Raw genomic sequence first — 17763 nt, 5'->3', positions numbered from 1 at the left:
GAGCAAGTTGTTTTGAAAGTAGCCATTCAGAAAGAAATATCTCATTTCTCTTCTCAGGGAACTCACAGGTGCCTTTCTGTCAGYGAAGTCTAACTCTAAAAAACACTTTCCTGCCTTTGCAAGTAGACTTTTACTCCCTCTAACCCATCCATAGGTCCACTTGACATAGACCTGGCTGACATGGTCCTGCCAGAGAATAAGCTTTCCCTTCTGTTTTCCAAGCTGTCACTGAGCAGGGTCTTGGAACGAAACACTTGCATGAATTTATGGTAAAATTCTTTGGATGCAAAGTAGTAAATGAAGGGATCAATACAATTGTTCAGGCAGCTGAGGCACAATGTGAACTTGTAGGCGGGGTACAAACTCTTGCCATAAAATAAGCGGCTGATCATATGCACAAGTAGGATAAAGTTATTGGGGGCAAAGCAGGTGATGAATACTAGAAGGACTATCACTGCCAGATATATGGATCTAGTCTTCTGCTTGTTACCATATCTGCTAGATGTCTGAATAAGCTTCCGAATGGTGGCAATATAACACACCACTGTTACGATGAAAGGGATCAGAAAGAGCATGACAAATAACGTAAGGAGAAAGGCTACCCAGGCTGCAAAGCTGGGAAGCATATCCCATTTAAGGACATCAAAACAGGTTACAATCCCCAGTTCTTTCACTTCATAGGTCAGATCTGTGCTTTCTAGTGGATAGAGAGCTAAGAGCAAGAGAAGCCACATTCCCAGGCAGGCRGCCAAGGCATACCTTTTCCTTCTCCACTTTATTAACTTCATGGGATATACCACCCCCATGTACCGCTCRATGCTGATACAAGTCATGGTCAGTATTGAAGAATACATGTTGGAGTAGAACATCACAGTCACAAGGCTGCAGAGAGTCTTGCCAAAGGTCCAGTGATTTCTTTGGGTGTGATAGATAATCTGGAAGGGAAAGCAGCTGGCCAGCATGAGATCTGTGATGCTCAGGTTGATCATGAAGATAACAGAAGGTGTTTTGGGTTTGATATGCCAGAAGAGCACCCACAGGGAAAACAAGTTGCCAGGAATACTGATGATAGCCACGAATGTATACACCACTGGGAGGGTGATGGAGATAGCTTTATTCTGGAGCATTGCCAGTGTTTCATTGTCCAGCTGGGTCATGTTTTTAACCATATTCACAAGGCTGTTTATGCCCTGTAAACTAGCTGGGTCATATCATGAGCACTTGGCTTAGAAACCTAGAAGACAAAGGGTGAGAGAGAGAGAAGCAATATGTCAGAACAGAAAGTAAGATTACGTTTCTTCTATTAATTAACTTTTTTAAAAGCCATAAGTACATAAGAAGCCACATTTCATCTTTGAATAAAATGGGTTTATCAAAAGTATCTCCAGAAAACTGGCCTCTCCCTCTAAATGGTGTTAGTGTTTTGCCAGCATCACTTCTTCTTCCTAGGTTTGAACAGCTAAATGCAAATATGAAATACCTTTTTGTTGTTGAATAGCTTTCTGATTCTTTCTGCATAACATATATTGTCACACCTTTACTGTTATGTTATTGCAACAAAAAAAATCAYATAGCCTTCAAAAGTCTGAAATGAATTCAATGTCTGACATGGGAACGCTATGCTGGATGATCCCCATGAGTTAAGTCCATCCTATATGCTCTCTGCTCTTGAGATCATGAGATTTCTCTCTTCAGTTGCTCGTTTTTTGTTTGTTTGTTTGATTTTTTTTTAATCCAGCAAASAGTGATCTGTTTCAAATAAGACCTGGAAAGCTTAAATGGGAAAAGAGAACATGCAAGCAATTATTTTAAGCATATTCATGTTATAAACAGAGTGTAAGAAAAAAAAAAAAGCATATATAATCAAGAATTAAGGGCAGATAGGAGTAGCTCAGACAAGTTTACAGACTGAAGGGACCAGGATAAACAAGTAACATGTCATTTTCTGACAATAAGAAAAGCTATAGGGTTTGCGTTCTCCAAGGTGTCAGTTCTTGGAAAATTCTCTGTTTGCCTCCAATTCTGAAAAAAAGGAGTTTCAGTTTTGCAGTTTGCAAAGCAAAACCATGTCCTCATTCTTTCTATACTGAAGATCTTCCTTGGCAGACAAAATAGCTTCCAGTTTTAGCTTATTTTTTTCATACTAATATATCTAAGAGCTGCAAATAGGAACCCATACCTCATCATGCTACATGCAAGCATACATATTTTCATTAAATTGTAAGTACAGGAATGCAATTAAAAAAAAAAAAAAAAGTAGAGAGTCATAAAAGTCAATCAATGATGAGAAAAGCAGATAGATCAGCGATAAGTTCTATGACTGCTAGGAATAAATGCCTGAATAGGTGTAAAGGCTAAGGCCAAATCAGCTGATATCTCTGGGTATATCTATACTATTAAATAGAAGAGGATCAGAAAGTCGGTACAAACCCTGATCATCTGCATAGTTTAATCTAAACTGTTATTTTCACAGAAGCTATTACCAAAAAAAATGACAGCCTTTTCACAAAAATAATAATAAAAAAATATTCCCAATGTGCGTTCCACCACAGACTATAGTGCAGTGTAGGTACTCAGCTCTAAAGACAAATTGCATATGCAGTTTGGCTGCATATGCAGAAAAAACACTGCTACAGCAGCAAGATGGTGTTAACACTGGTGTTAACTAATGTTTCTGACCTTTCACGAGTTTTTGGCTGAGGTGTTGGAAAAAAAAGGAAAACAGCTTTTGAATTTTTGGAGGAACTTGAGAAGGTACCACACACACAAGACTCTTGAAAAATAATTAATATAATCTATTTCTTCTCTCTATAACTTACTATAGTAAACATCTATTTATGATCTCTTTACTGCCTCACATAATCTTCTCAAATGACACTTCTTTCTGCCTGAAAACTCTGAACCCCTCAAAGGAGAAAAACAGGAAAGTTTTATTCATATCAAAGTGTTTACTGATCTCTACCAAAAAGCCTTTTTAAGAAAAGAATCTTTACTCTCAGCAACTGAGATCTCTCACCCTTAGACGTCCTCTAAAAATTATGTATTTGTGAGGTGGGAAAATAGGTGAAAATTCTGATTACATCCATCACAGAAATCTTCCTTTGATAAAGCTACGGATTACACAGGCGTTTGTTTTARTGCCAGTCATGAGGGCGTTTTCTGAGAGCAGCTTCTACTCTTAGGTTTTCTGAGGGCACGTGTTGCTGAGGGGATTTTAAAGAAATCACGTAAATACTGRAACTCATAGATGATGAAATATGGTGAAGTAGCACCAGGAATAGCAGCTTAGCGAACGGCAAATGTTGTGCACATACAGAGCAGTGCTGCCAGTAAAACACAATTGCCTCTTGAAGAAGGGTCATAAGGCCCTGGACTTTGTGGTTAGGCAACTACAGGATCACGCCAGAGAGTGTAGGTGCCGTAGGATGTGGTTTTCTGTAAGGGAAGATCTCCATCACAAAGAGGGAAAAAGAAATGGCATTTCACTAGTGTCTTTTGCAAGGGAAGTGTTTACTCTCCCGTTACTGTGCCTGTTTTGGCCTACTTAATGCTGTATTTACATTTCCATCTCGTTCAGGGTAAATTTATGTCCTTCTGTCCACAGCAACCACAGTCTCTTTCTGTCATTTGCGGTTTAACTTGAAAATGTCATAAATCAAGTGAGAAAGTAATGCTTATAGGGATTAGAATTAGATTCCTCATATATTTTAAATGTCTCTTTCTTGCAAATGCAGCCTTCCGATACAGTACAAATCAGCAAAGTCTGAATGGATTCACTGCAGGAGGCAGTTTGACTTGGGAGAATTTAAAAGCATCAACACTGATATATAAATATATATATTTCATATATATAATCTGTAAAAACACAGATTCCATTACATAAACATTCCTGTTAGAAAGGTATGGTTTTGATTTTATTCTGGAGAGAGCCAGACAAACACATGCAAAAATTGGCTGTAATAACTCAATAATGATTTTTCAAATAAAAAATATGATTAAGAAAAYGTCCTAATTCCAGCTACATCAATCTTCAAACATAGAAAGAGGAATGTTAATCTCTTCTGCTTGCCTTAATCTGAAATATTGAGAGCATGGGTGTAGCTTCATATGAGACACCGAGAGCACTCGAARCCTCTGGAAAAACTTCATTAAACCTAGGGAGGATTTTCTTGTTCCTCTTCATACTTGCTCATGGCACTATATACAGAAAGCTCACATGGAATATCAATAACCCTAAGTTTTCTTCTGAGCTGTGGCTGTAAGTGAAGGTGACGGTTGTCTCTTGCCTCTGGGGACAGGAATAGTGGTTTCTCTCTCTTCATCTGACAAAAGATGGCAAATAACACGGTAAAAGGCTCACTCAAAATCAAATGGTTAAAAATCAGAAGAGGACTCTGTGGTATTTCTCATGGAAGAGTAACAAGAGAGATGTGTTTATTTTTATGAAAGCACTAAATAAACTGATGGGTTTTTTTTCTCTCCCATATGTATTGTRTTCCTCTTATAAATGTTAAGTGCACCTATGCAAATGACTGAAAAGCCTGTGAACTGATGGAAAGTCAGAATTAGCCTTTTATTAAAAAAATTGCGATTTGTTTTGTGATTGCTATGGAAAAAAAAATATGAAACATACCATGCAGCAGAAATACTGTGAAAACCCATTCTATTTCATCATTTTTKATTCACTCTGTGTCAAAGCAGTAGTGTGTTCAATGTTATTTTTACACTTTTAGTGAGACAGCATTCCACTTGAAGAATGTGGGACAGAATTTTTCAGATTACAGGAAAAGGAAACTGAAATTCTGAACTCAATTGCTAACTCAGAATGAAATAGATTTAGAATGAAGTAAAATGAAAATACAACATTTACTGTAAGCACTATGAAATCATAGTAACAGTTTAATCAAAACAAACAAAAAATTGAAAAAAAAAGTAGTTTGCATTTTATCAAGAGAATGCATTTTTGGCAAATATTTGCTGATTTTTTTTGACCTCTATTCATGACTGTTACAAGGTTATAATGAGAATTAAAGGATTATGTTCACACATAATTAAACAAGATTTTTTACAATCTAAATGTAGAAAAACTGAGTAAAAATTGAAAGAGAACGATTACTGTTGGTAATTCCACTCCTCATGGACTCTTTGAATTGCTAGCAAGAAAAGAGAATACTAGATGAGTGCAGAAAACAGAGGCACTTATTTTTCTTCATAGATGGTGAGCAGGAGGTTTTAGGAAGACAAAGAGATGGTATTTTGAGTTGCAAGAAGAGTGACACTTTGATATTTAGATAAACCAGGGGGTTTTCACATGAGGAACAGTMAGAAAAAGTGCTCTTTTATAACATATTGCAATTACTGTTCCTGAAAAATCATTGATTTGATTCAAAGAAGCACTTCTGGAAAAGTGTGGAAAACTAAAGAGTGTGGATGTGTCCTTAAAATGACAATGGACTTTAGTGAAAGAAGCCAAAGATTTTTAGCAGATGAGTTTTTTTCATGCTCATTRTAAGCCTTTCTTGCAAGTTTTAACTTGTAGATTTACATCTCTGCATCTCTGCAAACCGTATTTTTGCTTCATTCATTCGCTCAGTTAAGATCTGAACCTAAATTTTCTAAGGAGCTTTGTATTGACTTTCTTTTTTTTCTTACTTTTCATGATTATTTCAATAAGCAGATTATTTCAATAAAGTACCTAGGAAAAGCATGTATGCCTTCACAACACGTTTTTACAATGAAAGGATGACATTATAATTATTATATCTTGCAGAGAGAAACAAGGGAATTCCACCTTAGCCTGCCTAGTCAAAGTAACCCCTACGGTGGTTATAGGGTTGACCTCAAGTACCTAGGGCAAAGTAAAACAAAAGTGTCTTCTATCCACAAGGATTTCACATTAAGAAGTAAAAATAGCTGTGTTATTTTTTTCTTTGTTTCAATGAGAAAATGTAGTAAGCAACTGCTGAGCTCCTCACCTATATCCATCCAGATGAAAACAATCATATTCAAAAGAGAAAAAAATACTTCTTGTAAAGCTTGAAAGAGCGTAAGTCAGCAGCTTAGAAGAGTGAACCAGAAGAGTCTTGCTAAGCATGAAATCTAACCATACAAGTGGGAGGCAAAGAAACATCACAAGGAAATACTGTACTAACTCATCAGAGCTAGCAAAATAGCAGAATTAGCTGCAAGTAGTTACATTTACATTTCCTGTGTTTGACCTGGACTGTACAGTTTTTTTCATGATTGAATTTTATTCCGTTTAAACTTCCACCTCAGTTAGCTGGGAGTTAACAAAGTTAGGATTCTGTGCTGACATTAACAATTCCTCTTAATTTAGATGGAGTTTGCATAAACTCTGCCAAAATAATCTGTGTCAATAATCTAGTCAACGTGAACTTTAAAAAGTCTGTGTTTGCAGTAGTTAGGTTTATACAAATACTAAGGCCATGGACCAGTACTGAAGCTGAATTTAAGCTCGATACTATGACTTTAAGAATTGCCAAGAGGACAGTTACACTACCAAGTAAAGCAATTTTCTTCATGTGTGCGCAATGTAGTCAGCTTTTATAAATTGTGTAGGTTAAATCTGAGGTCAGTTGAAACCTCAGTCATAGACCTACCTTGGCTGATTCTTTTCAGCTGGTCCAAGTTTCAGTAAGAATGGTCTTTCCTACATATATGGATTGTTTAAGTCTGTTTTTTTTTTTTTTTTAAGCTTGATATTTATAAAGGATTTAGCAAAACTAAGGCAATACCTTTTAAGAATTCAGTGTAGCAGCCCAAAAATTCATTCCTCCAGGGTAAGCTAATATCTAACTTCACATTCCTCCACGATCACTGTCTATGAGCATGCTCTTATTTTCCAAAAATAGAAGATAACTTGCCCCTTGGTGAAATGGCATGGTCTTACACTTATCATGGAAGAACAGCATGCATGCACACAGTTACTAAAAAATTGCTGACGTCTGTCAGAGAACCTTGATTGCGTTAGACCATACTRTATATGTGCTTGCTATCCTGGTCCAAGGGCCCTACTAAGAGGGCTTGCTCCTAAACTACTATTAATCAATACTGAGTTATGGCAAAATGGTTTTACAGAACTTTGACCACAAAAGTGCTAAATCAAACCTAAGTTTAGATATATGAACTGATATCCTTTTCAATTTTAAATCTTATCTATGCCCRGGATTAGCAGACTTCCTGTTTGCATTTATTTCCTAATACAAGTAATTGCCTCACATAGCTCTTGTGAAAGTCAGAGGAAAAGGCATCGTTGATCATTTCCCTTCTGATCTCAAAGGCCAGGAAAAGAACTATTTTTCTGTTGACCAAGGTGTCTGTGGCAGGGAATATGACAAATTTTAAACAGGAATCCTTCAGCTTTCAGAAAACTTTATGGTCTTATTTTGAATCTGTATGGTATGACTGCCCTTTTACAACATATTTCATATAAATGTCATATATATTCATATATCTCTCTATATATGAGATCTATACTTCATATCTTYTTGTATCTCTTCTGTGAAACTCTTCTAAAATATTTTCTTTTCTATTCAGTCCACAAAGGAAACAAGGTAGAACTACATGCATGTTTTTCAAGATTATCTTTTGAGATAAACAAAAAAAAAAGCCTCACACATTACTTTCTCTTGCATCTGCATTAAGTATGTGACAGTCTGTAGCTGTTGATCAATTTAACATCTCAAGGACTCCATAAGTAGGGGAGTCAATCAAGTTTTGCAGATGTAGCTGAGAAGATATTTGACATGATACATCGGAAATATTTTCAGAAGAGAATATAGTATATATYTAATTTTAATGTAATGTATTGTGACAAGTAATTGGAACCAGTGTTGTTATTGATGAATCAAAGATCATGGCTGTGCTTCTTGTAGTGGAGCTCAATATATATAAAATCTTCTACTATCTCAGAGATGAAAGATCATTTTGGTAAAATAGCACAGAAGCACATCCCAAAAGCCCCAGTCTGGACAACTGGTGATATAAATATAGATTGTACTACTGTGTATTTTGTTAAGTAAGATCTGTGTGCTTATGCAAGTATCTTTTCAGAGCAGTAAGATCAAGTAGCAGGATATGGGCGTAGTTGGCACTTTTTTTGCCTGGTCTTATCTGTTGCTTTGGGATTTACATCTTGATCAATAGAAGTGCCCACCTTAGAGTGAGCTGGAAAATCTGAATTCCACTAAGTATAGTGGGCAGATCTTCAGAACCTGTTACAGGCAGGTGTTTGAAGTTAAAYCCAGCCCATTTTAAACATCTTATTGATTCAGATCCTGCTTTCCAGAAATCTTAAAATCAACTGGATTCTGTTGAAATCYGAATTAGATCCCTAAACATTATTTTCTCCTTTTACACTTCGATCACTCAGCTGTCATTTTTAAATGTCATCTGCTTCCATGTGAAAGTGAGTAGTAAAAAAGAGGACCTAATGCTTAATTTTATCCAATGAACACTTACTGGGGCTTTAGCTACAAAAGCTGCGATCGGTTTTACGTTATGTTGTACTTGTACTGTGTTTGTAGTGAGCTTGTACTGTTTGTGCAGCAAAAATATCACACCTGGGACTCAGGAAAAAAAAAAAAACTAAGTTGTTTTGCTTTCTGTTGGATGCATTCCTCTGCTTTTTTAGCATGTATCATTTAACCTTTACTGACAGCTCACCTATAAGACCTCTTGGTCTATCTTCTCACCAGATAGCTTCTGTGATATTCTGTTGGTGAACACTGGACATTCCCCTGGCATTCTCACATCTGGACTAGAAGAAGCGTGGTCTGGGCTGAAGGATGCACGGGAGCAGGTGCTCTGTAGGAGTGGGTACACTTGGCAGGGTTCTCTCATACTGGGTTCGCTGAAAGCATGCTGCTCCTAGGAGAGGCGAATGAACAGAATGAATAAGACTTGCTTCATAACAAGCTGGGCTTGGCTGTGCTGAATGGCTTTGATGCAAAAAAAGGGCAGGTTGTAGGAAGATCTGTCATCTGGTTGGGACTGAGATTGATTGTGTGTATTCCTTTCACTGGAACCTCTGCCAGAAAACAGGTTATCCCACTGTGGTGCCCAGATGGCGTGATCAGCATTCGTTTATCTCAAGACCAGCCTTGCAGGTTTTATAGTGGTGTACCTCCTGCCACGGCCCAAGGCAGCGGTGTGCACCCTGCAGCTCCGCGCTCTTTGCTAGTCGGGTTTTTGTTCGGTAAAAGCCAGCTCACCCTCACGCAACTCGCTCTGTTCATGCAGCCAAAGAAAGCTGAGACCTGACTGCTCTGTGGAGCTTATGGCTTGTAYTGAATAGCAGTAACTGCAGCTGCACTGCTTGCGGCTGGCACAAGCCAGCRTTTGCTTGCTGTAATTTCACACATGTAACTTCACATACAAGTGAAAAATGCTGAAAAATGCTGAAAAATGTTCCCGAGTGCACAGTAGACGGGTAATACGATCTTAGAAATAGCTAAATACATGAGCAGATAGATGGTGTGAGCTAGCTCTAAAAAGTTACGTGTGTACACAAATACAAAASAGACACATAGTAGAATATTTTTTCACCTTATTTGCCATTTAGCACATTTTCCCTGATTTTTCTTCAGTTTGGCAGTTTGATGCAAGTTGGAGTTGTGGCTATTATCATAGGAGAAGCTGGCGTTATGAAATGTGAAAAAAATAAAAAGATTTTTAACAAAAGCTCCTCCTACTCTTGCTCTTTGCAACTCAGGTTCTTTGTAGTTGCTTGGTTATCTCTCTAATATAAAAAGACACAACAGGAATAGCGCTTTGAAACCACATCTGCTATGGTTTCTTTCTTCTGAAAGTCCTCGAATGCAGGTGAGAGAGATGGTCAGAGTTCAGGTCTTCTCAGCTGAAATGAACTGCAAGCAACGTCAGGCTTTAGTCTTCATCTTAAATCCYCAGTTTGTTGAGGGGGAGATGTTCTTTGCTTTTATCAGCAGGCAATACCTCACAACAGCTGCTTATCRACTCTCCTGACTTCTTTCTATTCCTAGTCCTAGTAATGAGAATAAAAACAAATGCCCTGAATAAAAACTGAAATGACCTGAAATTTCCAGATCATAGTTGTTGTATAAATCACTGCTGGAATGATTTGCATTTTGAAAAAATTAGCAAAGATGAAACTGCTATGCTTTAAAGGGTGTTGTTTATTGATTTGTGAAACAAAAATATGTGCCTTAACAATAATTTTTTATGACCTCAGCAATTTTAACTTCTATGAAGTTAGAGCTAAATATTTCTATGTATTCCAATAGCAAACAAACACAATCCACATGTCACAATCTCATCTATTACACTCAGATATGGTCTACTATTTTTGTTACAGGGTATGGGCAAGCAAACACATTCTTGCAACATAACTGAAAGTATGAATTGACAGTGCATCAGCTGCTCTGTGAAATTGGTTTGTGTATTTGATTTCATTTTTACAGAGATGTGAGCATGCTTGTCCCCCTGGGATGAAATTTAGTGAAGCAGCCCAAGGTTGTCATGTGGGAAGAGGCCGACATTGCTGTAGTACATACTGCACCATAGCTGATACACTATCATCTTACGCACTGCTTTGTCATTTGGGCACTTTCCTGCTTGTGGTCAATAAACACCATGGGCATTTCTAAATATGCCGTATGCCATATGCCAATAGCGCAGGCCACAATGAGGTGAGAGCAGCCTTAGCGTGACCTGATGCTGGATGGAGCCCAGGAGAGGTGTGCAGCCATCAGGAGAACTCGTCAGTGCTTGCATTTATCCAGCTCATAAAATATTATCATGATCATCCCTGTTTCAGAATATAGTGACAATTTAAAGTGTTCTTTTGGTTTTAATTTTTTTTCAGTACTACATTGAAATCTCAGCTATTCTGTTACTAGTGTTTGGTAGGCAAAATCTTTAAATGCAAGGATAGAAATCCTGTAGTACAGCAATTTGAAGACCTAAAGCAAAAGTAATTAGACTTAATTTTAATGTTCGAGTTTCAGTAGGCCCAAAACACTGTCATAAAAAATGTGGACTCCAGAGCTCAGCCAGTCTTAAAGAGTATTTGTTTTTAAGGTAAGGCCAAAAATTCAGCCACATGGAAAAGTATTCTAAGAGTGTGGAATGCAGAGTGACAAGGACAAAAATGCAGAACCACATCAGTTTTAAAATGTGCTTAGGGTACTCCCAAGACTAGAGATTATAGCACTTTTAATTTTTTTTTTTGATAAAATAAAATTTTAAATGCGAGGTTTAGGTGACTTCAAACCTAACCATACACGTCTGAGATGACTCAGTCTTCAGTGAGATGCCATCCACTGTGASAGCTAATTATTTGCCCTCAATTTCACATCTCCTTTCGTGCACCAAACCATTGAGGTTTCACTGAGATCTGGTTGAGTCTGGTGTCTAACCTCAAGTAAAATATATGACTTCTCTCTATATGTTTTTGCCTGAGTGAGAAAAGAGCCCTAAAGTATCATAAAATCTGCAGCTAGGTCTACAGGACAGAGAGGAATGTGACTGCACTCAGATATGGGAAAAGAACACCTTCCCTTCACCTCGACTACTAAATAGTTTAAAAGGAGGAAGGAAAATAAACTCCTTCAGCCTTACTAAAACCCACTGATATATTAGAATGAATGTAGAAATTGGAGGGAGTTGTATGCTGAAGAAAGCTGCACAGAAAACATAAACAAGCAATCCTATCACAGACTAGCAGACTATGACTGTGTAGCAGACAATTTGGAGATCTGCTGACAGAAGAAGGTAGGAGAAAAGCCTCCTGCGAGTGGGAACTGCCTGTTGGAGATGAGAACTGTGAAACTAATAGGATACGTGGAAATATGGCTCAAGTACTTCCGCCTCTACAAATATGTAAAAATATGAAAAAGTATGCAAATAGGGAGGCTGATTGCCCTAGTTTTAGGTTGGGAAACTCACACAATTTAGACACCCAGGAAGGTGGATGAAAGAAGGTATCCAGCTGGAAAATGTAGTTCTAGGGCAAGCACTGACATAGGAATGACAAAATAATAAGCCATATCACTGGAGGATGTGTACTGCTCTGTTACAGGAAGCTTTGAGTCACATCCAACAAACAATTCAGTTATGTTAATAAATAATAGAGAATTTCTATGGATTGAAATACCTAAATAGGAAGAATATGACTTCAGGAATGTATTATCATTCACATAACAAGGACAGTAATAGTAGCAATGATGTGCAGGAAACAGACAGGAAAAATGGCTGCTCATTTTTTTTTGTCAAAAAGAGCAAAAAATATAACTATATGGTAATAGCAAAAAGAATGAACTCCTGAATAAATTGGCCAAATGTAATGCAAATTCTAAGTGTTCAGGCACCAGGAACGACTACTTATGGATGTAACTTGTTAAGGTACTGAAGGAAAGCTTCTCACAACAAAAGAAGGAGCTCTTGGTCTCTGAAAAGCAAGAGGGCCCCAGCCTGGGTGCTGTACTGCCTGGCTGAAGTGTCCTGCTGCTCAGCGACAGCAGGGGAGCCAGGCAGCACTTCTGTGTGCTCAGCAAGGGGGCTGCTGGTGGGGAACCTCCAAGGAGGTGGCGGAGCCTAATCTGAGCTGCCCCTGGGGCGGGAGCACTTGGTGAGGCTCCTGCTTCCTCATCAGGAGCCAGGTACCCAGGTGCGTTGGCCTATAGGCTACTGCATGTAAAATTCCCCAGCTGTTTAATAAAAAATAATAAACTATGTCAATATGTGGAGTGCGACATATTTTGTGTCTATGCCACATTTTGTGGATATATCAAAATGGGGTTTTTCAGGAAGCTTAGCTTCTGCTTGGTCTTTTTTCCTGGATCCCTGCAAGGGCTCCATTGAAAGATAAACACCACCAGGCTGTCCCAAGGGTTGTTCTGGATCATTGAGGTAGGTAGAGCTGGGAAGTGGCAATGTCTAGTGGAGAGTGGAGCCTTCTGGTGAGACTGGGTCTTTGCCACAGTGCCACAGAGTTATGTCCTGAGGCAACCCCAAAGGAAACTCTGATAGTCCGCATCCTCAGTCCACCCTGGACCTGCCTGGGAACTACAGGAAAATTAATTAGCCCAAAACGAAACTGCCCCCAGAGTGCTCTAAGCATTTAACAGGTCATGTTGTACTGATCAAAAACTTCCTTTGGAGGTGATTTGTTTTTTGACATAGAAGTAACCCAAGCACATAGGTCTCTAGGCTCCAAAAGCATGCAAAACACATGCAAAAAAATGATGGGAAATGATACTTTGCAGAAGAGTGTAACTTTGAAACTTGGGCTCTCGTGAGGGCTTCCCTAATGAAAAGTTTTGGTTCCTTTTTTTTTCATTCTCCTGTAGTGCTGCAGGTCACAAAGGAGAATTGGCTCTCAGATCTTCTCTGCTAGTCAGGCACCTGTGGCTTTGGCAGTGGCAGTGGCAGAGATGCAGTTGCAACCCTCACAGCAACCATCTCGCCTCTGTAAACCCCAGGAGCGCCTCAGCTTTGCGGGAGCAGAGGCACGGCAGTGCCTTCGAGAACACAGCCCACCCTCCTGTGCGCTGGGCCTGTGTTCAGGAAGATCTGCACAGACTATATTCTTGTTTCTGTTTCTGAGAATAATGGAAGTAGTTTATTTTTGCTGCTCTGTAGTTCCCAACTCCATTTGGGGATCCATGGCTGATACCACCTTGTGGGAAGTTCAGGGAGGCGAAGGCTCTTTTGGGGTTTGCTGCTCAGGTTATCAAAGCCTGCAGCCACCACAGGCCTGCTTGAACAACCCGACCCGGCCATGCTTTCTGCATGAGCACGTTGCTGCGTGTGGTGCCAARCACGAGGCTCCACATGGCATCAAATCTGGGCCAGGAGAGGCCCAACAGGGCCCAACAGGGCTGGAGAGGGTCCCCTGCCACGGTGCAGTCAACGAGTCTCTGAATGTGCGATACGGCTTTCATGTGGTTTGCTGAACAAACTGTAGGAAATAAGCCCAAATCTTTTTTCACTCTGACAACCCCAGGAAGAGCTTTTGATAAAAGCATAAGAATAATTCATATTTCAGGACAACAGCTTTAGTATCTTTTTTTTTTTTTTTCTGTATGTGCCTTTATCTCTTGCTTTGCTTCTTCCACACTCTTCTAGACAAAAATATACAAGGAGAGAGAGAGAAAGAAAAAGAAAGCAGAGGCTTAAGCTTTATAACAAATATTTTCTTTTTCTTGAAGATGAGGGTTAATGCATTAAATATTCATAAAAGAGCTTGGAATGGAAAAATAATTTTTACAGCCTTTCTAGTACCATCCATGCAGCCATGTAGGTGAGACAAAGCCACAGGGCTCTAACATCTCAGATACCAAAGATAAGAGTGCAGTGATAAAAGACTTTTCATCACATGATGAGGGGAAAGTACAAGTTAGGACTGCTGCTTAGTGCAGGTTCCTCTTTCAATTCTCTGAAATGCTTTAAAGAAATAAAAATAAAAAATCAAAAGCGGTTTCCTCAGCTCAAAACTTCATCCACTCCCACAACGCTTCTACAGATGCAACTTCTAAGATTCTTTATAAGCTGCATGCTACTTGCTTTTGCAGCAAACATATTTTTCAGAACATTCTGCTACATAGTAACAGAGGATCCTACACACACACAAAAAAAAGTTTTAAATTTGTTATTTAGTTTTGCTTACCTGCTCTCTCTTTTTTTTTTTTTTTTTTGTCATAGTTAATTGAAAGATAAGAAAAATTCACTAGCTAAAATCTATGCTTTTTATTTTTAAAGCTATACTATACAATCACAACAGGAAATATTTTGAAATTGTCACACAAATCACAAGACAGAGTACTTTTTAGGCTGCACATGTGTTTATACTAGTCTGTTATTTTTAGGTCACATCACATGCCAACTCCTTGCCATTGCTTTTCATGTTTTAATCATAAATGAATTAATAACATCTTCAAGACTTATGTGTTCGCGGTTAATTTTTGTTTCATTCTTGTTTACTATACTCARGTTCATAATTTCACAGAAGCAAAGAGTAAAAACTAGTTAGTTAACTAGTTAGCTTAAATGACTAGGGGGAGGTTGGTTGTCTTATAGTTACTGCTTCTTTTATTTGTTTCTTTAAGCATCATAGCAATCTTACGCGTTCAAACAATATTTTGGAAAGACACTGGTTTTGGCCAAAGCTTTCAATAATTAGACATCTCTGAGTCTTTCAACAGTCCTTACAGTATTCCTGACTGCTTTCAAGGTACCCTTCCATAGAAGCAAAAGATGAAAGCTTGCCTTCTGTTGCCCAAACTGCCAGTGAAGGAGTAGCCACAATGCTTTGACCAGGCAACCATGATACAGCAGCACAAGAACCCAAGCACTATGAGAAGAGTAAGCAAAGTAGCAATCCATCTATATGAAAGGATGTTCTGAAATGCAAAGGGCACTTCCAAAGTTCAGAGTGCAACAGGCTGAACAGGAACAAATTCAACCACAAGAATAAAGATAAGTTATAGAAAAATACCTTTAGCATGGTGGTTAATGCGTTTTTAAGATAATGACTGGCTCTAATCAGATTAGGGGAAAAAATACGCTTAGTTGGCATCTGTGATTCTATGAACTCCCATATGCAAAGACAGTTCTCTAAATCCCCATCAACATTGTCACCTTTCTCTTGGCTGTAATCCTTGCAGGGCTACTCCAGAAAGTCTCCAATAAATACTTTGACTATTTATGACCCATTAGGTACTCAAAATGATACAGTTCAAGGAATCGTCTATCTGCAGTCCACAGCTATGTATTGTTGCAACACTTCAGCRTGAGCTAGGCATTAGGAAATAAGTGATTCTGAGCGCCTAGTGATTGAGCTTTGTATTTTTGATACTGAGAACCCTTAGTGAAAGCTGAGCAGTGGAAGATTTCAATTTTGAATTTTAACACTTCCAACACTTACAAAGACAACAAGGTATTTAAACTCCTAATTTTTTTTTTTTTAATACTAACAGTAAGGCCAGATGTTGAGAGTTAAATCTGTGAAGAAATATTCTCTCCCTTACTGATGTTGGGATGAATGACAAGTAGATCGGGCAGAGGAACCCTCAGAGACCTGTCTCTTGGACATTTAATGCAAACCATAGATTTWCATTTTTCTCGCTCTGCCTTTTGAAATTGTGCCTCTTTTAAAGAAAAATCTTGACAGCTTGTACAGCTAAATGATCTGTGGGCGAGCACTTCTTCATTACAAATCAGTCCCACTTGGGATAGTTTGCCTACRTCATGTATTGTAAGCTTGAATAGTAGTCAACTAAATGTGCTTGCTGTCCCAGTGGCTTTTCTCTCTACAGGCAGTTATTCCATAGTGTAATGCTACTCAAGCACCTAGCCAGTCCACACAGATTATGGTACATCTACAGATATTTCAGCTTACTCATTGCCAGACATGCTTTGCTGGCACAACAAGCATGCTAGGAAAGATATTTACTAAAGAAAAGTTACTTTTTTTTTTTTTACTGAAGTTTACTAAAGAAAAGTTCTCTCCAACTCTTCATTTTTTTGTAGCATTCTCTCAATGAGGGCAGTTTGGACGTGGAAAAGGGTGAGTCTGGCAGGTGGGTACAGTGCATTCACTCCAGGTCACCTTGCCTAGCACTCCTGTTTCTTTTCCTCTTGAAAGACATGAGTGAAGTATAGATGTTCCCTATTGCAAGGACATGCCTCTTCTCCCTGGTCATTTAAGGTCATTTCCCCGGTCCCTGTATTTAGTGGAGGCTCATGAACCTCCGCTCATAGGGGTAGAGGTAAGCATGATTGTGGACCTAGGCGCTCTGTCTCTCTATCTGAGGTATTTAACCTTCCCCTCCTCTACTTCCCAGCTCAAAGTGGAAGAAGGACAATATACAGATCCTATTCAATGCTTACTACAGTTAAGAGGGGYGTCTACATGGGGAGATTTCTAAAAAGCAGATTTCCCTCTTTGTAGGTCAGAGAAAAGAATTTCAGTAAAAGCAAAAATTGGGCACACTGAGTTATGGTGCAGGGCAGATTGGCCTGCAAGACCAGCTCAATGTTTTTTATCAGAACTAGTTTCACAGGACATACAAGGAGTAGATTATATGCACCTCCTCACTCCAGCACAAGACCKGAGCTATCTTTTGTGGCATCCTGTCACTGTCAGTATGTCTGATTCAGTGGATATGTGAGGGTATAACTATAAGGACAGGGTTAGAGGAAAGTACAGATGATCAGGTCATTTTTAGAGTCGTATGCAAGCAATCCCAATACTTCTGATGCAATAAGTGATATAGGCTTATAAAAAATAAGACGCTATCAGGAGGGTGAATGTGAACAAAGTGAGGTGTTCTATGGTAAAAGCCTAACTAAACTCCACTCTTACTCAGCTGCTATGGTCTCCCCAGCTCCTTCTTGCTTTTCTTGTTAAAAGCTAGCTCAAAATTGCGTTTTTCAGACTCCTGGTTAGATGGGATAGTGTATGTGTTAACTTATGTTTAGACTTCTGACAAAGGAGAAAAGCAAAGGTACCTTAGAGATGGTGTGTTAAAGAGTTAAGAGGAAGGGAGGAGAAATGAGGAAATAGCGGTTGAAAAAGCATTTGCTTTTAAGTACTCAAAAAGATAAAAAAGAAAGTCATAACATTTTAAACAGAGTGTATAAACAACAAAAGAACCTAAAATTAGGGTCTTTCTTTCTTTCTTTCTTTCTTTCTTTCTTTCTTTCTTTCTTTCTTTCTTTCTTTCTTTCTTTCTTTCTTTCTTTCTTTCTTTCTTTCTTTCT

General features: G+C 38.6%; 1 protein-coding gene across 1 annotated transcript in view; it reads right to left on the bottom strand.

The window, feature by feature from the left end:
• P2RY8 (P2Y receptor family member 8) overlaps positions 1–17763 on the bottom strand; it is a 27858-nt gene continuing 10095 nt past the window's right edge. Inside the window, exon 2 of the mRNA XM_026035357.1 lies at positions 1–1234. Coding sequence (XP_025891142.1) covers positions 96–1169 — 1074 coding nt within the window. The 5' untranslated portion in view covers positions 1170–1234 and the 3' untranslated portion in view covers positions 1–95. The remainder of the gene's footprint in view (positions 1235–17763) is intronic.

This window comes from Nothoprocta perdicaria, unplaced genomic scaffold, assembly GCF_003342845.1.
Source record: "Nothoprocta perdicaria isolate Ctin4 unplaced genomic scaffold, notPer1 scaffold_159, whole genome shotgun sequence".
Lineage (NCBI taxonomy): Eukaryota > Metazoa > Chordata > Aves > Tinamiformes > Tinamidae > Nothoprocta > Nothoprocta perdicaria.
The sequence above is the reverse complement of the archived record's forward strand: the minus strand, read 5'-3'. Positions and strand labels throughout refer to the sequence as shown.